This window comes from Spea bombifrons, chromosome 3 (genome assembly GCF_027358695.1).
Source record: "Spea bombifrons isolate aSpeBom1 chromosome 3, aSpeBom1.2.pri, whole genome shotgun sequence".
Taxonomy (NCBI): domain Eukaryota; kingdom Metazoa; phylum Chordata; class Amphibia; order Anura; family Pelobatidae; genus Spea; species Spea bombifrons.
Window position 1 is genome coordinate 15,492,032 of NC_071089.1, and position 26,669 is coordinate 15,518,700.

The 26,669-nt window shown below is 39.8% G+C and overlaps 1 protein-coding gene across 2 annotated transcripts in view; it reads left to right on the top strand.

The window, feature by feature from the left end:
* Nucleotides 1-26,669, top strand: part of EML6 (EMAP like 6) — a 55,891-nt gene that overhangs the window by 19,129 nt on the left and 10,093 nt on the right. Inside the window, exons 10-33 of one of the 2 annotated variants that reach the window (XM_053460218.1) lie at nucleotides 36-248; nucleotides 1,478-1,645; nucleotides 2,915-3,021; nucleotides 4,175-4,293; nucleotides 5,960-6,146; nucleotides 6,733-6,838; nucleotides 8,547-8,640; nucleotides 9,937-10,037; nucleotides 10,727-10,929; nucleotides 12,002-12,113; nucleotides 12,903-13,030; nucleotides 14,132-14,273; nucleotides 14,968-15,120; nucleotides 15,946-16,077; nucleotides 16,561-16,649; nucleotides 16,864-17,040; nucleotides 17,505-17,706; nucleotides 17,982-18,108; nucleotides 18,849-18,956; nucleotides 21,839-21,853; nucleotides 24,989-24,997; nucleotides 25,385-25,463; nucleotides 25,742-25,871; nucleotides 26,197-26,295. In XM_053460218.1, the coding sequence (XP_053316193.1) occupies nucleotides 36-248; nucleotides 1,478-1,645; nucleotides 2,915-3,021; nucleotides 4,175-4,293; nucleotides 5,960-6,146; nucleotides 6,733-6,838; nucleotides 8,547-8,640; nucleotides 9,937-10,037; nucleotides 10,727-10,929; nucleotides 12,002-12,113; nucleotides 12,903-13,030; nucleotides 14,132-14,273; nucleotides 14,968-15,120; nucleotides 15,946-16,077; nucleotides 16,561-16,649; nucleotides 16,864-17,040; nucleotides 17,505-17,706; nucleotides 17,982-18,108; nucleotides 18,849-18,956; nucleotides 21,839-21,853; nucleotides 24,989-24,997; nucleotides 25,385-25,463; nucleotides 25,742-25,871; nucleotides 26,197-26,295 (3,000 nt within the window). The remainder of the gene's footprint in view (nucleotides 1-35; nucleotides 249-1,477; nucleotides 1,646-2,914; nucleotides 3,022-4,174; nucleotides 4,294-5,959; nucleotides 6,147-6,732; nucleotides 6,839-8,546; nucleotides 8,641-9,936; nucleotides 10,038-10,726; nucleotides 10,930-12,001; nucleotides 12,114-12,902; nucleotides 13,031-14,131; nucleotides 14,274-14,967; nucleotides 15,121-15,945; nucleotides 16,078-16,560; nucleotides 16,650-16,863; nucleotides 17,041-17,504; nucleotides 17,707-17,981; nucleotides 18,109-18,848; nucleotides 18,957-21,838; nucleotides 21,854-24,988; nucleotides 24,998-25,384; nucleotides 25,464-25,741; nucleotides 25,872-26,196; nucleotides 26,296-26,669) is intronic. The other variant, XM_053460217.1, reaches the window with a different exon arrangement.

The following is a 26,669-nucleotide window of genomic DNA, read 5'->3' on the forward strand; positions in this document are numbered from 1 at the left end:
CACAATCCTATTTTATTTGTCTGCGTATGTTCCAGCCGGTAAACATCTTACCAACAAAGATGAGATCAAAGGGATCCACTGGTTTTCGTGGACCTGTGTGGTGGGACCAGAAGTGAATGGAATATGGCCAAAGTACACAGATATCACAGATATCAACTCCGTGGATGCCAATTACAGCAGCTCGGCGCTGGTGACAGGAGACGACTTCGGACTAGTTAAATTATTCAGGTTTCCAAGTCTGAAAAAAGGTAAGTTCATACTGTTAGAACTTTTGTTTACTGATGGCTCATATACACATAATACTTACTATGCTAAGGGAGGATGAGATTGATAGGAGTTATATTCCCACTCCCGCCTAAACTTCATCATTAAAACAACGGCATTAGGCTGCTAACGTGCATAGTGTGTTCTCGTGCTGAATGAATTGATTCAGTGCGTAGAAGATGCGGGATCCTCCGAGTCCCCTGGGTGCTGTATAATAGATTGCTTTCATATGACAGGCTGTATTTTATGGATGAGGAATCCGATGCAATGACTGTATACAAGGTTTTAAGTGAAAAGCTTGCTACTCAAGGAAAAAAAAATCCTAGATCTCACGTTAAACAGAACATTTTAAATATTTATCTTTTTAAATAAAACAGGAACGGAGAGAGTATTTCAAGGATATACTGACAATAAAAAGAAATGATCTTCTTACGATGGGGATTCTGGACTTAGGTGTATAGCTGCACTGACGTTACACAAAATCCAGGGGGCCCCCAGCCAGCTGTGCCAAGGGGCCCCTCCCTATGATCGCATACTCTTTTGGATTTAAATGCCTGGGTCTTAGAATATGTGATGTGAGCAAATGTTTAATAATTAGTATTTACATACACAATCAGCCATAACGCTATGAGACAGGTGAAGTGAATAACACTGATCATCCTGTTATCTTGGTAACAATGGGAAAGCGTAAAGATCTGAGCGACTTTGACAAGGACCAAATTGTGATGGCTTTATGACTGGGTCAGAGCATCTCCGAAACTGCAGCTCTTGTGGGGTTCCCGGTCTGCAGTGGTAGTACCAAAAGTGATCCAAGGAAGGAAAAGAGGTGACCTGGGGACAGACTCATGGGTGGCCAAGGCTCATTGATGCACGAGCTACTGTAGCTCAAATTGCTGTAAAGTTAATGCTGGCTCTAATAGAAAGGTGTCAGAACACACAGAGCATCGCAGTTTGTTGTGTATGGGGTGCCCATGCTGACCCGTCCACTGCCAAAAGCACCTGCAATAGGCACGTGAGCATAAGAACTGGACCACAGAGCAATGGAAGGAGGTGGCCTGGTCTGATGAATCACATTTTCTTTTACATCACGTGGATGGCCGGGTGCATCGCTTACCTGGAGAACACATGGCACCAGGATGCATTGCATTTTTTACATATTTTGTTTATAACATAATTAATCATTTTACATTTTTATGATCCCCCCCCTCTAAAGGAGCCAAATTTCGCAAATACGTTGGCCATTCTGCGCATGTGACCAATGTTCGCTGGTCACATGACTTCCAATGGGTTTTAAGCACTGGTGGAGCAGATCATTCAGTTTTCCAGTGGAGGCTTATTCCCGAAGGAATCACTAATGACATTATTGAAACGCCACCGCAAGGTAGGGTGTGTTTGATGTATTGTCTTTCCATGTCAATTTGTCTTACAATGCCTTTGATGGAACTAAAACACAATTTGTATAATAAATCTTTTGCTCTGTGGCGTTGGTTTAGTTTTCCCAGTAGACATCAACAGATTGTAGCCTGACCACTGGAAAACAGCAGCTGCACATCGTCAGTCCCAGTAAAAGTAATAATAAAACACACAATGACATCATTGCATTTATCCTGCAGTTCAAGTCTTTGATTAGATATGAAAAGAGATTCGGGTTCAAGGGGTTTGCTATGATGCTATGATGCCATTCCATTGCTTGCTGTTCTATTAACCCCTCTGGGTCTTAAAAAACATGATACAATTGAACAATTGAGTTTATTATACAAAAAGGAGCTTAGGTAATTGAACAGACAAATATATATATAAAACGCTTTGTACAGTTTATGGTGGAATTTACTAATGAGGGGATATGAAGTACCCACCCTATTTTATGTGTAAGGATCTGGCACAAATATACAATGGACAGCCAAGGTCGCCAGCTGTTTCTGTGTATTTATGTAGTTATGTAGCCTGATGTTGTTACTAAAATACAAGCCATTTCATAGTATGAGAAATATGGCCAAGTAACTTGCATAATACTCTGCTTTATAAAAGCAATCTCTTTACCAGAATTTTTACTCCTCTACTGGATGAATTCATCAAAATCCCCCATAAAATCTGCACCTCTTCTTTACTTTTTTCTAAACCATTCCTTCACTTGGAGGTACGGTCTAATGTCCCAGACAGGTTGATAGGGAAGTTAACGTATAGACAATATCCCTTTGGGGGCATCACTGTCCGCTGCCTTTGAATGGGCACAGATCCATTCTTGTGCCCTACTCCATCCTTGTCCTATGGGTTGGAGGTGGTGAAATCAAAATCAATTTTAAAAACTCATCTAAGACCCTCTGGTAGGAGGGATAAGGTCTATCATTTTTTAAAACACATTTACTAAATTACCTTTAATATAGAAGTGGTAGGTTATTTAGCAAGAAAGGACATGCAATTTTACTTTGAACTCGCATGCCCTTGTCTGTAACTTGCAAAATTGAAACTCGCAAGCATTTACAAAGCCTCAGAAAACAACTTGCAGATCCGTACATTTCTGAGTGTTAGCATGAGAACTTAGTTGAGTCTGGTCAGTTAAGTTAACCACTACCTAAACTGAGCTTGTGGATGATAACGGAAACAAGAATATTTGGCCAATGTTTGATTGATGATTTTCAAATGTTTACAGAGGGGATCATTGATTCCTGCAGTGAAGAATCTGATTCGGATATGTCTGATGTGCCAGAACTAGACTCCGACATTGAGCAGGAGACGCAAATAAATTATGACCGTCAGGTGAGAACAAAATGATAAACTATATCCAGGTATCTTCTCAATGTCTCAAACTTCTGAAATTTAAATATTTCATTTACTTAATAGGTTTGTCAAAAGAAAAATCATCACAAATTAAAAGAGCACAATATTCCTAGTATGAATAAGATGTCATTTTGTGTGCGCAGCAAATATGTATTGTTTTGTTCTGTTCTTAGCATGCCGTCTCTGTATTATACATTTATGCAATGGAAATATTCAGCTTCCTAATTAGAGTGAAAGCTTATTATGCATTTTCCCTGCAGAAACCATTCATTCATAACCTTTCTGACAGCTCACCCTCTGCCTTCCGTCAATAGGACGTCTGTACACAGTGTACTAATCGTCCTCATTGACTTTACTATAACCAGGACTGACATGTCCCATTTATTGGAGTTTTTATAAAGAGGTAAAAGCTCTGTATAGTTTACTGATTCTAATTAATTAGCAGTAGCATGCTATGGACACCACTAAACAGCACGGCTTAATGCCCAGTGATGTTTACGGCATGCCATGACTCTGTGCTTGCAGAGCTGTGTCCCTGCTTGTACATAGAAGATATTCTGTCTGGCTCCCCCCTCCCCAAGCAAGGACTGAAATTTTACCAGCAGCCAAGTCGAGCACCATTTTTGTTCTGGTCATCAAGTTATATATTTATTTATATATATATGATAACTCAGTATCCCCTTTATCTTAACACCCCCCACACCCCTCATAAAAGCATAGGGGGATTCAACAAAAGCCCCTTCTATATATTTCCCTGCTTTCCATGCCCCCAGCTCCTTGTCTTGCAAGGGATGTGTTTGGCTGGATAGATGCCCCAAGAGTGCTGCCATTGATTTCAGTAGGGGTGATTTCTCGCCAGTGGTTGGCTGCTTCAAGCAGCCAATACCGGTGAGGGAATTGCACAACAGATGGGGGAATGCACTGCTGTTCTGGAGCTGCAGCTTCTTCTAAAGGTAAGTCATTTTATTACATTTTTCACACAGTAAAGAATGTATATTAAAGTACTTAAAATGCATTTATTGCTTGTTGGTTGTGCTACACGGTGCCCAATACTGACCCTTTAACATAAGGATGTTTAGATGGAGAATATATTACGGTATGTACCAGATATTTCTTATTTCTCATTTTTAAGGTTTACAAAGAAGATCTACCTCAGCTGAAACAGCAAAATAAAGAAAAGCAGAATCCATTGCCTTCCCTTAAACGAGAGAAAGCACCAGAAGAGAGCCTAAAGCTAAAGTTTGTGCATGGGTAACAAATGACATTTCTTTATTTTCTTTCAAACATCTTTTAATGTAAGCCAAACCCTGGATGCTGCTCGTACAGCTAACGCCCTTTCTACATGTTGGGTAAACCGAAAGCCCCGAGTTCTAAAACCTACTTTTATCTCATTCAATAAACTTCCTTTGTCTGCAGACCTGGAGGCGGCCATTGCTGTCAGTCATGTGACTTTCCCTGCTCAAACACCACACTGGGCTGATTCTTTACGGCAATGCTAATAGAGTCAGTTCCTCTATAGATTTCATTAGTCAGAGTGACAGGCTGAGTTATTAAGATTGAGCCATTCTGTTGTTTACCATAGACAGTATGATAAGGAATCCGGATGTATGTTGAGTAGATACTTACAAAAGGTATTATATTATGCTAAAAAATCAAACCACATACTTTTTAAATCTGATAATAGTTATAAATATAAATAATTTGCTGCAAGGACAAGCAGACTGTGGTTACAGATCAGATGGAAGAAATGTGAAGAAGTTTGGTTCTCGCCAGCATCCTATAAACTCCTGGCCATGGCTAAAATGGAATTTTTACCCATGTTAGAAAACAGATGGCTAACTTTACTATCTCTTTTAATGAGAACATTCATCCGTCAACAAGTGGGCTACAATTACCCTTACTTTACTGACCCCGTTGTGTCTGATGTAGACAGCTGTAATCTGATGAGGGCCAAAATAACACGGTGTAGAAAGCAGAATGGTGGCTTCTAACAGGCATCCGAAGAAGCAGAACTTAGTCTGTAAACAACTTTATGTTGGTTTATTTACTGTAAAGAATTAAAAAAATGTAGGATTTGGGAAACGTTTAGAGATCAGCTTTTCCTGAAAATGAATTTATAGTCAAAACTAATTTTTAGCATTTAATTTGGGTCAAAACCAGCCTGTGTCACATACATTCTGTCAAAGCTTTATGCTTCTCATTTTGACTGCCCTCGTTAGGAAGGTTAATCACAAGATTTCGACGTTATGGCCATGGCTGCGTTCCGGTGGAATACATGCAGAATCACTAGAACTTACATACCTGTAAAACCTTACAAGATTCTCTTGATCGCCCCTTAGAGTGTGCGAGAGATTTGCCATAAATGTTTCCTCGAGCTGTGATGCCCCCTTGTGTCAATCCCAAGTAATGTTTCATTTCTTGGCACAAGTTTTATAACCTCTGAAAACCTCCAAATCCAGGATTTGATTGCATCTTATCTTGGCTTACGTCATGAGCCGCGTTTATATTTTTTGCTGGTTTAATAGCTTTGTTGAGCTTGAAGGCTCTTTAGGGTAACGTCCCTTTGTTCGTTGGTTTAGTATTGTATGGCCTCCGATAATTGGGTAGTTCATTGAGAAGTTTAGGGGTTAATACATATAACCAGTGAAGCAAAGGCAGATATAGATTAAGGATGTTATGACTATCCCCGTTTATTGGGAAAAGGGCTAGATGGATGAAGTAGACCAAGATTAATTGGTATTAATTTTGCCACAATCTGCTACCACTAGAAAAGCTAGTCTGGAGAAAATTGATGTGTGAATCGTACCGATGAGATCCACGAGTACTTATGTTTTCTATTCAGACTTTTGTTTTACTTGGTTAAAGTAATCACGTTCAGAAGGTGCATAGTGATTGACCTTGTTGTATGTTCCTCCAGCTACAGAGGCTACGACTGCAGGAACAACCTGTTCTACACGCAGACTGGGGAGGTGGTCTACCACGTGGCAGCGGTCGCCGTGGTCTACAACAGAGTACAACACTCCCAGCGCCTTTACCTTGGCCACGATGACGATATCCTGGGCTTGGCCATCCATCCTGTGAAAGACTATGTAGCTACTGGTCAGGTACAGGCCTTGTGGTTTCTCCATGTACCTTAACATTTCTAACATGTCTTCTCCTATATCTGGAACTTCCTACACCTGTGTGGAACCTGATTGTAGATTTTTTACTGTGTAGCCGCTAACATAGCATAACGTGATTTATGAGTATTCTTCATACTGCTGTGAATGTATAGAATGCGTTTTGATGGATTCTATAAGAGGTCTAAGCACACATATAGCAATCATAATCCTGTCGCAATTGGAGGGTGAACCCACTCCTGCAAATGATGCCTTCTAATAATAAGCTCCCTTTGTATCTGTTGATATTTCAGTCTCATTATTACTTATTGATTGATACAGCCCATCATATCCCACCACGCTGAATTTGCAAATGTTTGAAAAGTTCGTTCTTGTTTAATGCAAATGTCTGCATTAGGAACGGAGTCTTACTTTTCATGAAACTCTACACCGAATAACATAATGGATTTCCGCCATTTAAAAACCCCAGCTTCCCTATTTTACACAGTCAGTGTAATAACTGATTAACGTAAGGAGAGCTGAATCTCTGCTGTATGATCTGATTCTGAACAAATAACGGATTGTCATTTAGATCGGAAGAGATGCAGCCATTCATGTTTGGGACACGCAGACACTGAAGTGCTTATCGTTACTGAAAGGACAGCATCAGAGAGGAGTCAGTGCCTTGGACTTTTCAGGTGATTACCTTATAATTTCCACCTCTATAATAATTATGTTTTACACACTGGCTATTGGTATCAGTGCATGGAATATCTTTATAAATGGAATTCTTCTCCCGTTCAATAGCTTGATGGGATGTTACAGCGCTGCTTACGTCCGGTCATTCTGCTCCGCAATTCATCAGGGAATATGGCTCTACAGTTTATTAGGAGTGGCTCTACAGCCATAGGGATGTAAAGGCTCTGAGCCGGGTATTTGAGCTTCTCTGTCTTTTACAGTCTTAATCAAGCTTTGAAGAGGTTGCTTACTGACCCACGTGTAAAGATCCTCAGAGCCCATTCTACATTTTAAAAGGATTTTCTAGGACTGAGCTACTTGCGACTCCATGGACCCTGTTTCAGAGTCTGAACAATAATGCAAAAGTGTTGTTGCAACGACTACATGTTAACACCAGCTATATAGGCTCACCAAAAAGGACCAAAATAGAAAAGTAATGAAATAGTCCCTTCAGTCAGTAAGGGGGTTGTGCATAAAAAAGATCACCTTCATTTACAAACCTTCTGCTATGTACTTATTGCAGTTAAATGAGTAAGGGGATTCTTTACTTATACCCTTCAGTGGCTTTTTTTAAATTACTTGGTTGAAGACACATAAAGTATCGCCTAAAACCTCCATCGTAATGATCACTGCCTCACAGGGGCCGCACATGCTGCCACTATCTGCATTTACTCTTTCTTTCCTCTAGAATTAGTTTAAACAAGTCATTTAAAATGGAAAGGTCATTGAGTCATCCCATTGCCTTCTTTAGACAGTGCAGCTTTCTTATCAATGCAGAAAGTTTAAACACTATAATTAAGTGATAATATCCCCAGAACAGTACCCTACGCATTCAACTGAGTAATAATTCCCAGCTGCAAGAGACAAGTCACTGGCTCCCGATACTGTCCTATGGAAGAACATGCCCATGAATCATCCGGAAATAATAGGGTCATTGACAAAGTCTGATTAATGCATGTCCAGAACATTACACCCCTTTGGCATTTCTTAAATCCCAGCCAAATTAGCAGGAAATAGGTTTACAAATATACTGGCCCTTTGGTAATCAAGTCCTGGGTGCATCTTCACCCACTGTGGCCCCTAAAGTTGTAATCTGGGGACATCCCAGACCTCTTTCTCTTCCGATAATAATAATATATGTGGTTACTCACATGTGATGGTGGGTCTAGCGGCACATGGATCAGGGCTAGTCATTCACATGGGTTGGGCTAGCTCAGGACAGTCTTAAGTGGGCTGGGAGTAGGAGGGGATTCTGGTTGGGAGTGGGCGTGGCCAAATGCCGCTCCCTGCCCATAGAAAGACAAAAGTGACCCAGAGCCCTCGGGAAACGGCACGTCACCCTGAGGCTCCATGTCAAACCCAAATAGTTACCAAGTATCCTGATCAATTGATCACATGAAACAGATGCAATGTTTGAATGATCAGTTTTTTACCTGCAGAAGAATTATAAATACATTTCTAAATGTTACATTTTTTCTCCTTATTTTTCATATTCAATGAAATCATAACACATTGCGCTTTTTTCTGGGATGCGCAGTGTCAGTTCTCCAGTGCTCTTAAATCTGTACTTTTCCAGGGTTTTGCAAAACATATGGCTTAGTCTGTAACAATTAGATGGCAATTATAGAAATTATGTTATAACTTGTGAATGATGAACCTGTCTTGCAGCTGATGGTAAATATTTGGTGTCTGTTGGTTTGGATGATAACCACACCATTGTCTTCTGGGACTGGAGGAAAGGAGAAAAGATCTCCACCACACGGTGAGTAAGAGGCTGTGCCTGTCTTCAGAAACTATATTTCTGTGCTTTTAAAAAGAATTATTTTTCCTTTTATTTTATTAGGTAACTTGGTTACATGTACAGATCTTAAAGTGAACCTACCACCTAAAATAACTTTGGGATAACTTTGGAATAATTGGATATATATTGCACATTTTTGGATGATAGGTCCACATTAATCATAAGAAAATAATAATTCCCATATTGTATAGGGTGACCACATAAGTCACTTTCTCCAGAACTCACATACATTTCATACGTTGCGTAATACGTTTTTATGTACACATCCGTGTAAGATCTCTACGAGTACTTGAACAAATGGGGTCACCATATAAGTTTTGTACACATTTTATTACATTATTCTTAGCCACTGCTCTTTCATGCTCTCTCACACTCTCATGCACATTTTCTTACACTCATATTCACTCTCTATCATGCTCTCTCTATATGTCTCCCTACTTTCTCCGCCAACCACTCCTGTGTCCCTGTCTCCCTATGTACCTCTACTTCTTCTTTTGCATCTTCTTGTTCTTCTGATGTCTTTCTTCTGTCTTTTTGTCTGCTGCTCTTTACATCTCCTTTCTTTGTCCGCTTCTCCATGGACATGGCTTCCTGGTGAATTTCAGCAAAAGGGCGGAGCCTCCGGGCACACCCTCTCCATCATTCCTCCAAATAGGGGAGAGGGTGTGCTCGGAAGCTCTGCCTTTTTTGCAGAAGTTTGCTGGTAGGCAAGAATAATGAAGAGATTCACTGAGAAAGGGAAGTGTTTCTGCACCTCTCTCAGTGAATCTATCTGCATTATTATGGCCTCTCTGTGCGCTTCCTCAAAAATTGGCAGAGGCACGGAGACAGGTTCTCCCCCATTCCACCAATCAGGGGGAGAGGGTGTGCCAAGAGGCTCCGCCCTTTTGCTGAAGTTCACCGGGAGGCCATGTCCAGGGGGAAGCGAAGGGGACTTCATTAGCATTGCCATAAAGAATCAAGTCAGTGTGGTTTTTGATCCGGGAGTCATCCAAAATATCACATGACTGACAACAACGGCAGCCTCCAGGTCTGCAGATAAAAGACGTTTATTGGAGCAAAATGAGGTAAAACCAAGTGTCACAGCACTGTTTTTTTGGGTGAGGCTTGCACAGATTTCACTATTTATTATATCATTCCTGTAGCAGATCGCTGAGGTTGATCACTGGGAACCCTACCTGCCCTACCATCTCTCGCATTAATCAATAAGCCAGTCGGTTCCAACCATCTTATACATTGTGTTCCATGTCTTCACAGAGGGCACAAGGATAAAATATTCGTTGTGAAGTGCAACCCCCATCACATCGATAAACTGGTGACAGTTGGAATAAAGCACATCAAGTTTTGGCAGCAAACAGGTACGGCCATAGTGCCATTTATTTTAACACTTTATGTCTTCCTTGTTATGAGTGAGAAAACTCTGGCACGGCTCTGGCAGTAGATGGTAAATCCCAGCATGCTCAGCCAACCTACTGCTGAGATGGAACGCTGTATAATTCCCAGGTGACATCATGACATTTTTTTTCTCTTTGCTTGCAGAGTTTTCCCTACATAACTTTTCATTTAAATCTTTTTAACGTACACCATACCTTTTATATAAAATTAAAAGGACAATCTCATCATCCAGTGAAAGAGTCACAAACGACATTACTTTATGATTTATTATATATTGGATAGCAGAATCAAGAGATCGCAATAACATTTTCCTACAAAATAATTAATTTGACATGTATTTTTGTCGCCTTTTTTTATATTTGCTGAGGCTAACTTGCTTTATTTTAAATATTACTCCCATCAGTTTCATTCAGCTGCAATGAGAGGCAGCAATGCGTTAAGCTTTAAGTAAATATATGATATATTGCCCCACTAAAAGGTATCACTACCTGCTAAGTGTTTCCAAAGAGGGTATCGTTTAATTTAAGACTTCGTATAAACTGTAACTACAACAAATATTCCATTGTGGTATGGAGAACGGAACCTTTTATAGAAGTGATCAATTCTTATAGAAACTATTCTTACGTTTAGAAATGATTCTTCCTTCTTGCAGGGGGAGGATTTACGGCAAAGCGAGGACATTTTGGCAATGTTGGGAAACTGGAGACCATGATGTGTGTGTCCTATGGACGCTCTGAAGACTTGGCATTTTCGGGTGCAGCAACTGGGGATATTTATGTTTGGAAGGATGTTCTGCTGCTGAAAACTATCAAAGCACACGACGGGCCTGTTTTTGCCATGTACGCATTGGATAAGGTGATACATATTTCTATACATATGATAAATACGTCACACTTGCTGAGCAGGCCCAAACGGGCCACCTGGCCCACGGGGAAAGTGCCCGATGGTGTGCCTGATAACCCTTCTCATCCCTTCAATACGTTTAACGAAGCTGGCGTAATAAGGTAGCATACCGCCACCTGCTGGATACAAGCCGTACTTCTCCGCGGCTGGGCACTGTCCAGGGAGCAGCCGTTCGACACCCGGAGGTTACATTTAAGTGATCTTTTAACCAAAAAACATGATGTAATCCTTTTATTATTAATCTTTGTACAAAAATATAAAATAATATGTACAAAACGTGCTAGATCTCAAACTTGCAGCCAGCCTTGTTTAAAAGCAGAGACTGCATTATGTTATCATTACAATTAATGAATAACATTCATATGCAACTGGCTATGGTCATATTTTCTAGACTGTATTATTCTTTAGATGTTTGTTCGGCGAGCAATCTACAGCTAACAGCTAGTTTTTAGGGAGCTATTTGTAGTCAGGGCACTCACGCTCCCAAATGTTTTAGAAGAAAAATTGAAAATGTCTTTGCAGCTGGGCTATAGGTAGAAAATGGAAAGAAAATGAGTGTAAGATACTTAAAAATGGGCAAATCATTAATAAAGATAGGGCTTTAGGTCACACCCCATATGCCTTGTCTCTGCTAAAAGAAAACTTGGCACGTGCATAGACCTCTCTTCTTTAGAATGCACCCAAAAGTACCGCAGTGGCTCTTTATTAGTTCTATACCAGGTTCATGACTTTATTTGACAAACCCCTTCATTTCGAGAACCATAAAAACAAAATGTGACTTTTTAAAGTGTTTGGTTTTGCTGACAAGCTCTGTGGATTCACAGTCCTCACCACTCCTAGCTGCATCCTAATGGCTCTGAGAGATGAGAGCTGGAGCCCAGGAGATGAAGAGCCTTTCACGTGACTGACGGGGGTCCTTCTAAGCAAATTTCTAAATGTTTGATAGACGCTAAATAACTATCTTACTTAAACGTAGGCATGCTAACTCTCAGAGATAACAATGTTTTTATGTCTTGCGGGACAGGGCTTTGTAACGGGCGGCAAGGACGGAGTAGTGGAGCTTTGGGACGATATGTTTGAAAGGTGCCTCAAGACGTACGCCATCAAAAGAGCTGCACTTTCTCCTGGTTCAAAAGGTAACAATAATTCATTTAGAAAGTGGTAAAATGACCTCAAAGTGTCCTGCCAGGCCCAATCCCATTAAATGTTCATTAAACTCAATGGAGAAGTTTGAGGAGGGGGTTGATACAGAAGAAAAATGTAGGGGTCCCAGCTGCTCTCCTGGTCCAGGTCAGGGGTGTAGAATACCTGGTCTTGAGGGCTGCTGACAGACCAGAATTGTTAAAAGTCCCTGTTTGCGCATACAAGCTCAGAAAGGTGGAAATTAATTAATCTTTTGTGTCCAAGCAAGGATATATTAAATATATTGAAGCCTAGCATTCCGAACTCCTGCGCTATGTCTTCACGATTGTATGTGTTATGTATGTGTTAAGGTACATGGCCCATTCTGGTCTACAAAGCCACTGGATGCTTTTTCCAGAAAGGGAACCAAGACAAGCTTTGCATTAGATAGATCGTGTTTCCCAAATTCTAAATGTGGCATTTCTATACCATAAATAAACATATGTGACAATATTGATATATTAAAATAAGAAATATACAGGTATGGGAAAACCACTTTGTGTTTATACTATGGGAGCAGCAATCTTAACTTCTGCATGATTATTCATCCTCATTAATGATGTCCTCCTTTAATTGTTGATTTACACAGCTTTTGTAAGGCAAATCAGGAGAATTTAGGGCCAGGGATTGTATTAGATAATCCTCATTGATCTGACCTCAGTTTCTCAGCCAAAGACTGTCTTGGAGCCCTAATACACAATATAAGTGTAACATGTTGTTGTTATATTCACACATTTTGTCAGGTTTACTCTTAGAAGACAATCCTTCCATCCGCGCTATTGCTTTGGGACATGGACACATTCTTGTAGGAACAAAAAATGGAGAGGTACTTGAAATCGATAAAAGTGGGCCGATCACCCTGCTTGTCCAGGTGAGACTGTTTTCATTGTTAATAGTACAATGGCCTTTGGAAGAAACTTTTTGACATTTAAATTTTGTAAATGTTAATTTTTATAAACCAAATTAAGGCCTTGAGCTGATTAAAGCTTTGTGAGAATAATCTTGAAACATGTATTGATTGATTGCTGTGTTATATGGGGACGGACAGCATGTTGACCACGTAATCTGTTTCTTTTCAGATATGGCTAAAAAGTTTCATGGGGGGGGGGCATACAAACTGAAAAAATGCTATTATAAAAACCTTACTGGAAATTATTAGTATCTCCAAACTGAATTATTAACTATGGCTTTAGTCTGATATAAAAGCCTCATTTGCAAACAGCAGCCACAATAATGCAATTAGGTAAAGGGTAACTGGATTACTGGGAGCATGTTCTGGCTAATGTTCAATAGGAGGAAACTTTGCAATGTCATTATAATGTAATGTGACGCATCGTGAAATGTCAGGGTTGGGAACGGAACCACAGAGATAAGGCCCAGCATCCCTCCTTAGGAAGACGTCGGGGTCACCATCAGTGCTGGATTTTACCAACCGAACCAGGCCCTGGCCTTGAGCGCCAACTCAGAGGAGACCCTGCTGGGTCCAGTGCAGAAAATACACGTTAGATAATTTTCCCTGCATGTACCACATCCACAGTGTCATAAATATCCGGGCTTGGAGAGATAAGCATTTTGTCCCTTGGTCTGTCTGCTCGCCAGATCATTGACCTGGTCCACATCCCACCAACCATGTGTCTTCACAGCTTTATTTCATAATATTGAGGGTGCAGCAGGATCACAGGGCCTTGCATGTTGTGCTGACATGGACCAAGGGCATGGATAGGGAAGTCTATATGTGGACATTATTGTTGCCTATGGGGCATTAAGCAGAATATCACCGTGCCTTACCAGTAACCTAAGTATCTTTGTGGTTAATCACCCTTTTGTTGGTGTTGATGAGCAGAATAATAACATGGAGCTGCTTACATTTCTGTCCTTCAAAAACTGAAGGCCTCCTGCATTGAATGTATCTATACTGCTCTGTGTAATAGTGGAGTCCCACATGGGGTAATGCTAAATGTCTTTACAACAGGGACACATGGAGGGAGAAGTCTGGGGTCTGGCAACTCATCCCGTGCTGCCTTTATGTGCCACAGTAAGCGATGATAAGACTCTCCGGATCTGGGAGCTGTCCTCCCAACACCGCATGCTGGCCGTGCGCAAACTCAGAAAGGGTGAGTCTCCGGGGAGTGAGGGTATTACCTACACTATGGCAGTGAATGGACAGGAAGAAATGTCCGTTCTGGAGGATATATATATATATATATATTTAAAAGAAGTTGCATGACCACAGCACCAACATACATGAGAAACCTAATGATTACAATGTTTGCCACATACTATTATAGTTTGTTTACATGAGAACTTACATACTCAGCACCTTCAGAACCGTACCCCTGCTGCGTCTCACTGCCTAGTAATTGTCACCCCTTGGGAGTTTTTGAAGGTCATTCCAAAGAGGGTCTTCTGTCATTTCATTAATCTGTTTTCTTTGAGGGGATTTGTCAGGTGTCTCTCCTTTTGTTTTGCAATATATATATATATATATATATATATATATATATATATATATATTGCTTTGTGTCCACGCCGGGTCTAGCTTTATTCATTGAGTATATGGGATTCCTATTACATTGTGTCTCCCCAATGCAGTATAATGAGAGGGCGAGTGTATTATCCAGAGAGAATGTAAATGCCAGTTACATACACACGGTCACGTGAAACAACGGTCTCTGCCACCCTTAATAGCATTGTGGTCCATTCGTTATATGTCAAGTAACTGCACAATTAACAGCTGATCACATCCTACTGCATTGCATTCTCGCCATTGGAACCCAACACAACCAAAATGCTTTTGCTATGTTTTAGGTGGTCGATGCTGTGCCTTTTCTCCAGATGGGAAAGTCTTGGCTGTCGGCCTGAATGATGGAAGTTTCCTAGTGGTGAACGCAGACACCCTAGAAGATATGGTATCTTTCCATCACCGGAAGGAAATGATATCTGACATCAAATTTTCACCAGGTACTCCAGACTTTACAGGGCAGATGGTCTTTTCCAAGGTCCAAAAAGCAGTTACCATTTTCCATTTTTATTCATACTTTGATGGATTATATGAACACAAAAGAGGCGATCCTGTTAATTCTTGTGCCTGCGACCCACAACACCCCATCCCCCTCTTTTTTACATGGCTGTCTGAATCTTACAATTAATGTCACGTGTGAGCCATAAACCCCAAACAATCCTTATAGTACCATGTTTGACAAAATAACGTGTAACCTCTTGGATGTGATGATTTACTGTGGTCCGTGAGCTTCAGCACAGAGCCACCCCATAGCATATCGAGCCAGAAGCTTCTTCCCTTCCTCAGACGGTATTCATCATCATTCCATCAATCAATAAAAAAGGCTCCCTCAGCTGTCATTAGTTAATGGCATCTAATCAAGAAACTACCTTATTCAGCATGAGTATCTCAATATATATATATTTTGGACAAGGTGACCTTAATGGCCCACAAACTATTCTACACTAATTTCTGTAAAATCACTCACAGCTTGTAATGTATTCTCTTGAATTTGTTCTATTGAAATTATTTTCACAAAAATTCAAGTTTAGCTTAGACATTTGTGCATCTCTTAGAAAAGGTTGGGTTTAGTACCGCGTCGCCTGCGGGGACCATGCCGTTTGTGCTGTTTGATGGGCAATATCTTGCTATCTCAGCAGACACAGAAAAGTCATTCCTGATCTTACATATTGTAATTGATAAATGCCGCTAATATGATAATGAATGATAATCAAACTGTTTTTTCCTAAGGTGTTGTTTCAGCCTTTATTCAATATGTTTTGCAGATGCTGGAAAATATATGGCCGTGGCTTCCCATGATAACTTTGTAGATATTTACAACGTGCTAACCAGCAAGCGAGTCGGCATCTGCAAAGGCGCATCAAGTTATATCACCCACATCGACTGGGACTCAAGGGGTAATATATCCTCCTAGTTATTATCAACTGCACATTAAGGAACAAGTGCCCTAATTCTAGGGCACTAACTTCTATCTTCAAAGTGTGCAACTCCTTGCGCCAGATTGAATTACAGCCCAACATCAGAGATCCCCAATGCCATACTATAAAACTGTTTTACATCCATGGGTAGTAGTGTGTCTTAGACAGGAGTCCAGGGGCAGATTGCCCTATTGGGCACCCAGGCTTCACGGTGGGCTGCTGCTTAGTAGGCATATTGGGAGATCAGAGATCTTCCGCTTACACTATGGAGGTCTGTGCCTAGCCGGCCAAGGTCCTGGATTTTATATCATGTCCCAACACTTGACACAAAGGAGCCACGGGAGTCATATGGGACCCTGCAGAAGGAAGTAAATCGCACAAGGGGTGAAGGGCTGATGTGAGATGTGAAGGTCTATGAACTGGTCACTGTATTTATATGATATGTTTTTCTTTTTGTTCAAGGAAAACTGCTGCAGGTTAATTCTGGTGCCAAAGAACAATTATTTTTTGAAGCTCCAAGAGGAAAAAGATATGTAATCAAAGCTGCAGAGGTACATTTACTCTTCTAGTAAAAAATTGTCACGCATCATTACTAGATTGATTGAGCGCTAGGTAATTGTGAAAATATGATGTCTGAGATCAAAACCTAGTTTTAAAAGATAAAAGAGGGGCATGTACCGCCGGCTTTTTGCTAAGTAAAACAAACACTTGACATTATAACGCGCTTATTTCCAATAGTACGTATCATGATCTATGTGTCCCCAGATGGAGAGGATAGAGTGGCACACGTGGACCTGTGTTCTTGGCCCCACATGTGAAGGAATCTGGCCAGCACACAGCGATGTGACTGATGTGAACGCAGCCTCCCTCACCAAAGACAGGAGATCTCTAGCCACAGGAGATGATTTTGGATTTGTGAAGTTATTTACCTATCCTGTAAAGGTAATAAACAATGTCCTGTCAGTGTTATTTATAGATATATACACCATATATAGGCACACCTGGTGCATGTCCATTGCCCCCCCTCCATCACCCTGCTACCTCTTTCTTAACGACAACCTCCCTCTCCATACCTTGAGAGACTGAGAGGCTGGAAGGGGCACTTCGGCTCTATACTTGGCCCTTACTTTAAGGCATGACCAGTTTCAAGGCAACATGTGGAAGAAACAATAATGTCTATGCCTCAAAGGTCAATTATTTCTCTAAAATCTTGATTTTTCGTTACTATAACATTCCTCTAAAAAGGGTCCATGTCAAGGCTATTGGTCGTATTCATTAAGTAATTGAGTTGAGGTCTAAAGTTTTTCCTAGCAGTCCATGGTAAATACAGATTTCTACAATTTATTATATCTCAGCACAGGGTCTTCAGGGTGTCGTTCTGGCTAACTAGTAAATTCACGTTACAGGGCCGGGATGCAAGGTTCAAGAAATATGTTGGGCACAGTGCACACGTGACCAACGTCAGGTGGCTGTATGACGATTCTACTCTGGTTACTGTTGGCGGGGCAGACACTGCTCTGATGATCTGGACACGAGAAGCTTTTGGCAGTTTGGAGAGTAAACCTGTAGATAGTGAGGAGTCAGACACAGATGCGGAAGAAGATGGAGGTAAGAAGAATGAGGATTTATGCTACACATATACTTTTCATAGGAAGAAAAGAGTGTCATGCCCTGGAAGTGTTATTATTTGTTGTTTTTTCCGTGTCCCTAACATAGAATGACAATTCCTAGCAGCGTAGCCTTATGCATTTTGTGCCTGCGCACACTTCGTTTGGATTTAACACAGAGGGCCATCGGCTTGATGAGGCTGGATGTCTGTTTTACTTTGCATGGTGAATACCCTTTGAAACTGCTTATAATATATTTATGTTTTATATATATAGGTTACGATAGTGATGTTGCAAGAGAAAAGGCCATTGATTATACCACAAAAATCTACGCAGTAAGCATCAGAGAAATGGAAGGTACAAAACCTCATCAGCAGCAAAAGGAGGCATCTGTGGAGGAAAGGTACATTATACAAACAGAATTTATATGTTTTAAGTGCTCTAAAACATTGCAGTTACATACAGATGACATGTATAATGACACATAGTTGGACACAGCTTTATATCACATCAATGGACATCGACATTCAGCATAATGTCATGATTTTACTCTTTAAAAATATTTTATTTAATTTAACACCTCTGATTTGTAATCTGTGCCAAACTATTTATCACATAGTTACGGACACTTTTATTTTATCTGTCCTCCAGTCTGTGTAACAAATAGTTATGATCTAATTTAAATATGTCTGAAATACAAATAACGGTTATGTACATCATCAACGTACCTTCCCTTCATTCCCATTATACACATAAACATTACACAATATTGCATTCACACACTGAAAATGTTTTCTATCATCTATGTTACTTACAATATTTTAGACTTTGACATATGTACAAAGTATTACAATTTTCTTTCCATCACTTTTCAAAGTGCACATTTACGTTCCATGCATCTTGTTACATGGGAATTTGATCACATAGATGCAAATCATCAATGCTGCCTCTTCGTATCTTGTATTTCATTTTGCATCATAAAGCTTTCAGGCAGTGAAAATTCAAAGTTCAACTGAGTAAATGAAATTAAAAAACAGAAGAGAAGATGTGCACTTCTTTCTTCTGTCTCCCTCTATATCGTGTCTTTTTCTCTCTTTTTCTGTCTTCTCCCTCCTATTTTTCTGTCCTTTCTATGGGCATTAGGTTCAGATACCAATGTAACCTGCCAAAATCAGGTGATAATTTTGCTGTTTGCGACTATTTTGACCCCTGCTCATCTCTAATCTCTATGATCATGCAATTTCTGAAAAGGTAAGTATTGTGCATGGGTTCACCCTTGTGAATCATATGCTTCCTTGCACGTGGCATCGGGGAAGATGCAAAGGCTTTGAATTCTAGAATGCAATATAACTGCAAGATGTTGCATTTCACCAGTACATGCATAACCACCATCCCCTTCCGCTGACCCACCAGCTGCTCTTCTTTATACATTGAGTTCTTGCTTTTTTATTTTCACTTTATGATTAAACAAGTGGAGTTCCTCCTTAAGTACCACCATTCCGAATAGCGTAGCTGGCCTTTCAGCTTCTGCGGGTTATTATGTGGATTAATGCTGCAGTCCCACCAATGTGAAATACTAAATAAACCAATAAATAGTAACACTTGGGGCACATGGGATTCTTCGTTCACAGTACCTGAAACACAAGCCTTTTTTCTGTGTACTCCGGATTTCTAATCCACATGATGACCTGCCCCTGATTAAGACTGGGTATCTTTAAATACTGTGGCTGAATATGGCAATATAGATTTTAATAAATAATTTAGAATCAGCAAATGTTGCATTATACAGATGGCTAATAGATTTATATATTCAAACCAGTTGAATGCAATGTTGGTGATAATATAAAAATCATTTTTATTTATGTTGACTATTCGATGATATACTTGGGATATCTACATAGCAATAATACTGATAAGAATTGATAAGAATTAATATAAACATATATAAAATAATATGTTTTAAGATATACAATCAGTCATAATGTCAGATTAGAGGCTATGATAAAGTGATGTTATTTGACATAATGTAAGGCCTGCTTTGTACATGGAGAAAGTTACATGTGTGTAGTCAGTGTATTAGAACACATGAAACAATCATGGATTCATTGTTTTGTCCAAATTCAGATTTCCCAGTCTGTTCACTTCCCTTTTCGAAAGTAAAATCAAAATTATGTTGGCATTAGTTACATAGTTAGATAAATAATTTGAAAAGACGCATATAGTCCATCAGGTTGGACCATTCCAGAAACCCATATTAGTTGATCCAGACGAAGGCAATGACAGTAATGTCATCTAAAAGGGAAACAAATCCTTGACTCCAAGGCAGTCAGACTCACTCTGGATCAGCATTACCGGATCCACTTACTCATGATAACCCTGTAGTCATTTCTAGAAAAACATCCAAACATTTTGTGAATTTATTGATTCAGTTGGCCAAAACAACTTCAAATGGCAGTCGATTCCAGATTTTAACCGCCCTAACAGTAAAGCTCCTTTCTTTCAATCTGAAGGGATGTCCACTAGTTGTCTGGAAGGTACGATTTATGAAGATCCAAAAAGACCTTTGTATTGACCTTGAACATACTTGTAAATGTTTATCATATCCCCACGAAGACAAAGACATCCCAATTAGGACAGCCTTTCTTCATAGCAGAACTATTCCATTACTTTAATCATTTTTGTAGTCCGAGTTGCATGAAATTGTAACCTGGTAAACTAACAAAACATGAAACTATATAAAGTGCTTATGATCTGGTGGAAAGGGAAGGCAGTGAAGCATTTTGATTATTTAAGGAAACCACACTGGTCCTTGATGCTTTCTTGCTTACTGTGTTTAGTGTTACAGTAACAGAATAGTATGATGCAGTAGGACACTCGCTGTACAGCCGTCTTCCTCCTATACCAATGATTATAGCATCTACAAAACTAAAGCTATCATCATAGGAGGCTAGCTAATTTTGAGAGGGCTAATAAGGGTGAGGAAGAAACAAGAATCCGTAGGATCAAGAAATTTACAGAATAGAAACGCACAGGAGGTAGAAAGGGGACAACTTTGGGTTAGGTTGATTTCAGCGAGATAATGTTTTCTGCAAGTACTCCTCCATGTCTATTTTTCCTAATGGTTTGATCACATATACAGGACTTCTTCAATTATAAGACTACCCTCATTAAAAGAAGACCCCCCCAAACTTTGGATTTTAATGAGAGAAAAAAGAAAAGGCCTGAATATAAAATTACACTATTGAAAAAAATAAAACCCACTGTTCTTGTTTTTGTTGCTCTCTCTGTCAGTGTCTCCCTGCGTTCTCTTCCGACTGCTTCTGTGTCCCTGTCTCTGCTTCTTCTCTTTAGCGTCTTCTTGTTCTGCTGTCTACTTTCTTCTGTCTTCTTTCTTCATCCGCTTCCCCCTAGTATCAGCATTTTTAATGCACAAAAGGGTGGAGCCTCCGTGCACACCCTATTCCCTGATTGGAGGATCAGGGGGAGAGGCTATCTTCATGGTGCGCACTGTGGCTCCGCCCCTTTTCCAGAAGTACTCCAAGAGGCCAGAATATTGCAGACAGATTTGCAGAGAAAGAGAAGCGCAGAGAGGGTGCATTTTTTAAAATGTATGCTTAGAAGAGCATAAATCATAGACAAGTTGGGGTTTTTTGTTAGTTCAGAAGGTTTTTAGTCCTAAAAATGTCAAATCTCTAACCCAATGGTGCAAGAAACAAGTACTCTCCGATTCCCAGCGCCATGTTCACATGGGTCAATCAACTTTGATATTCACTAAATAATTGCCATTCATAGAAATGGGTAGAGACAAAAGGTATTATAATGAAAATAATTTTTCCTAAAACAGTGAAAATAAAAAAATGCTTTAGCAAGGAAATATGAATGTAAAAATGAGATGATACCAAACGCCAAGCAAGAGAAGACGACAACAACTGCAATAGGCTATAAACATGCTACACACACAGGTTATATACACACAACATTTTGTATCATCCATATTTGTTTGTTTGCAGAAATGAGCCAAGGTTAACAAGTCTTCTCCTGTTTGATGTGTTTGTGTATGTTGTCTGGAGCTTTATAGACTAGGAAGAAACGGTTAATATTTGTATTGTGTTTTAATTTGCTTTCCTTTGGAGGCAGGGAATTGTCAAGTAAGTATTGAATAGTAATGTTTTATATTATACCCAGCGTTATATGATCGTGTGGATGTATCTTAAAAATCAGAGTTTTAGGTTCCATGGGTCCATATTTATGAAGAATAGTATTGGGGAAAAGTGTAAATGTGAAAATGGCTTTATATTGTAACAATTTGCCCCCAAATTCCATTTTTTTATATAAAATGTAATATTAGTGTAAACTTTAGCACTATCTTGTATATTTTCATACTCAATATAACAAATGTGATCATTACATTGAGATCTGTATAGCCATGTTTATTATTGCAGTAACAGTTTAATCCTTTCTATGGATCCCGTCCACAGGGTCCTACGGGTTCCTTTTCTCCAGTTACTTCTCCTATGATGACTTAGTTGTTTGTTTTATGGCAGTAGAGAGGGAGGTTAATTTAATATTTTGGTGGAGGGGCTTCTCAGATTTAAATCCTTCCCTGGTCTGTGTGGTTTATTCACTAAAGGGAGAGTTGACATAGGGATTTTCTCTCATATCACTGTTCCTCATGAAGGGCCAACACCGGGAGGTGTCTCCAGCAAGAAGGTTTGGGCTGGCCGTGTATGGTGAATAAATCTCACTAATTTATCTATGCATTACACAGGGCCAGCCAGGCTGCAACAGGAGCTTATTGGGGATTCGCCTCCATATGCTATAGCGAAGTCAAGGAACTGAAACCACAACTCTCGTCAACTCTCGATTTAGTTAATAAGCTATGTAGCGTATGTTCACCATCACCTGCCCACCATGTGTGTACCACATAAAACACATTTCTGCACTCACCCCAACGTGGTTTTTTGACTGCTTGCCCCTTATTTCTATAGCCATATATATATATAGCCGTACGGATTATGATGTTTGCTGGCTTGTAATTTGACCTGCACATTTTATTACATGCTTAGGGAACAGGGTTGTTATCAATCATACAGGGCACATCTTACCAGCAACTTGCGTTGGGAATCCATTGAAAATATCCTTGCCAAATGAGGTTCTCAATAAATATCAGGTTTCCTTCGTTCAGGGTTCCTGGCTTCTAAAAACCCTTTAACAGAATAACCAAAATAACCGCACTCGTAGCAAATGAGAGACCTTATATGTTTATCAAACGGTGTTGCTTCTGAAGTGGTGGCACCATCAGGTTATGGCCTGGTAACCCGGTCGCCTTCCATTACAACCATCTGGCTGGATGTCACACATTGGTTGTTTATAGGGTGAGCGCCAGTATGGGTTCCAACCTCAGAATTAACCCTGTAATGTTACGTGTCTGCGATGACTCTTACAGTTCTTTAGTTTGCTACCAATAATTACATTTAGAGTTCAGGCTAGTAAGGTTACCATGACATATATCAGCGTATACATGATCACAATGTCACCCCATATTAGTAACAGGGCTAATTGATCCCTGTTTATTTTCCAAGTTCGTTTTTTGTTGTTGTTTTTGTTCTTTTTTATCTATTACATCATGTGTTTCTAAGTACATAGTTGTGAAGGATACTCGCCCCTATTCACCTTTTTAGCTTGCCTGTTCTGTACTGTTATAAAAGTCAGTGTTTCTTTTTACATTTTATATTAAATATTTAATACATTTATATAATAATATATAATATTCTGTATCTATTAAATAATATTCCATACATTTAACACACAACAACGCTACACTACTTTTAACATATATTATTGTAAAACCTTCAAAAATCTAAATGGTACTCTGTATATATGCACAGTACAAAAAATATACAAACTAGGGGAGCGCCAAACCTAAAAGGCATAAAAATCAAATTTCTGCGTTGCTGCTATAATAATAATGACCAATAAGCACACAAAACATAGCGCATACCCAGCAAATACCATTTAAAAAACACTAAGGCATAAATATTGGGGATTCCGTCACACTATATGGCCATATATTGCTCAGCCCCCCACTATGTCAAAGTTCCCCAATTTTGAGGAATCCTATCTAATTTTTCACGGCTATATTGCTTACCAAGGAGCTGAATCAGTGAGACTGAGCTGATATACTCCGTATATATAGGTTTTTTTTTGTATTTCTTTAGTATTATAATTATAAAATAATGATAGGATCGGGACTAAATTGAAGACGCTGGGGATGATAATGCATTAAGAGGCTTCACTTTACGCATTGTGGATAATATTACCGCATACAAAGCAGATGAGGGATGCGTTAAATCACTATGCGACCGATTGTAGCTAATTCACTTCACTTCAATTCAGTGAGACTACAACTCTCATCATGCCCTAATAGCATGTGGTGTGACTGAGAGTTGTAAAATGCACAAGTACCATGAAAAGAGTCCCCTGGGGCAAATTTGGACTTATAGAAAATCCGGTTTATTACCAAAAAAATTATGTGGAAGTCTGTATGAGAGTTCTGGATCTCAGAAGATATATATTTCTATCAATTGTTTAAAAATAGTAAAATAGTAAGCCAAAAGATTCTATTAATTGAGTGGCCACTATATTGTAAGCTCTTACGCCAGGGGTGCTTATAAACTGATCATGTGTAGATTACTAGACAGTTCTATCAGAATAGGACGCTTTATTTGCAGGTGTTTCACCTTTGTTTCCGTTTGTGTGGAAAACAGACTACACACTGGGACCAGTATACCAAGCCGGGAGCGATCTATTACCGTGATTATTAATCCCATGGACGTGCTTATAGTATAGGGAATGCCGACACAATTATTCTAAGTAACTAAACTTAGCATTTCTAATAAACTTGACTTCGTCATCTACGAGATCTGCACATTCTGTCATTTTCCAAGACCAAACATCTCATAAACAGCCACTTCTCTTCCATAGTTAAACCGGTGTAAGAGCGATTGCGGTATAACGGTCCCACGGTGTGTTCTCCTCGCTCCTTGACTTTTCCATTGAGTAGAATTCGCTCAGCGTTGATATGACGTAGTATGAGTCTTCTTACCCCGCAGACCGCCGCAATCTTTTCTGTGTGTCCTGACAATTGCTGGCATGCGTTTGTCTGGTTTGTAGAGCAAAACCAAGATTGTTCAGCCCTTGCTTGCGCATGAAATGCATGCTCAGATTCTCTCAGCAGAATTTTACTAAGTTTTTTCCACTTGGCTTTATTTGCTGCTTACAAGGGGATCAAGGTAACTTTAAATATTTTGACTAGTGTTATTGCGTAGATTTGTGACATGTTAAATCACTTTTTCTAGGTGCTGTAGAATAATGATATATCTTGTGATATACAGTTACACCGTATAATGTTATATAGTAAAGGTTATAGCTGTGAACATTCTCAGGATTTAAAGACCCCTTTACTGGCGGATCTGTGATTATATGCGATCCACACTTAAATGGGTTTTAGGGTTAGAAGTTATAGACGTGGCTCCCCTGGGGATCAGTTTATGTCACATTCGTGATAACCCTATCCCAAAAAAATGTAACCCGCACTGGTATTATCCCACCTTTGGTATACAAGGGTAGCTTACGTTTAGTTGCGAGGTCTAAAATGTCCTTATTTATTTCTGTTTTAGGCCGTCGGTTAGCAGAGCTACTCCTCAACCTGAAAAACTGCAGAAAAACAACATCACTAAAAAAAAGAAAGTGGTTGAGGTGAGTGAATGATATACGGCTGGGTCATTCATGCTTAGAATGGTTTTCAGCCATCTGCATCATGGATTTGCAGTTCCTGGAGCTACTGCTGCCTTATACCAAAGTCATTGTCCAGTCTGCAAAAGGTGTACGAACTTTTAATAAATAGTAATATAACCCATCACGCTAACACTGATACTCAGTTATGGAGATTGTCATTTATTTTTGTAGCTGGCTTATCTCTTGGTACCTTATGGTTGATAGATTGCGTTCTCTGCATCCTCTTGGTCTTCTTGCAGGAGCTCTCCTTGGACCATGTTTTTGGCTATAGGGGATTTGATTGTCGCGACAACCTCCATTACCTCAATGACGGCACCGATATTGTTTTTCACACTGCAGCGGCTGGAATAGTGCAAAACCTTTCTACCGGTGGGTCCTTTATTATCTTTAAACTGATCTGTAGAGTGGTTATAAGGGTTACTAAGGTGAGGCTTGTGTGGCGATAATGCGCTATTTACAGAGAAAAAATAAAAGGCAGTTATATATATATAATTATATGCCAAAATGTTTTTAGTTAAATGTCCCTCTCTCTGCATTTGCTGTATGTATTTAGGTACAGTAGTACCAAGTAGTGATATGTAATCATTTTATCATACCTGCAGATACAGCGTGACCCCAATCCAGTCTGTCATTCACCGAGCGCAGTTCCTATTACCGCTAATAATCCACATTCGTATATTTATGTTTTAATTAGGAAGCCAGAGCTTCTACTTGGAGCACACGGACGACATACTGTGTCTGACTGTGAATCAGCATCCGAAATACAAGAATATAGTCGCCACCGGGCAAATTGGTAAGATCCGAATGGCACGCAACGGCACCAGTGCCAGAGTACGGCTCCTTATTACCATCCGTCCGAGTCCCCACACAGACATGGGCATTACATTAATTTCTGAAATGATTACTTTTGGAAACACACATAAATAAGCCAAACATTGGATCTGGGTTTCATTCATAATGTATATTTACCAAGAAATCCAAAGCAGCAGAACAAGACGTCTACAAATCGTATGGGCCTCCTTTTGAAACCAATGAACAAACTTTGTAGACATGGTCGGCTCCCACGGGTTAATTATATCTGAATTTATTTGTTAGAAGACGCCTGGGTCACGTATATGGCTGGCCAGCCCAGTTCATCGGGTAGTATGCATGCATTCGGTTTGTCGC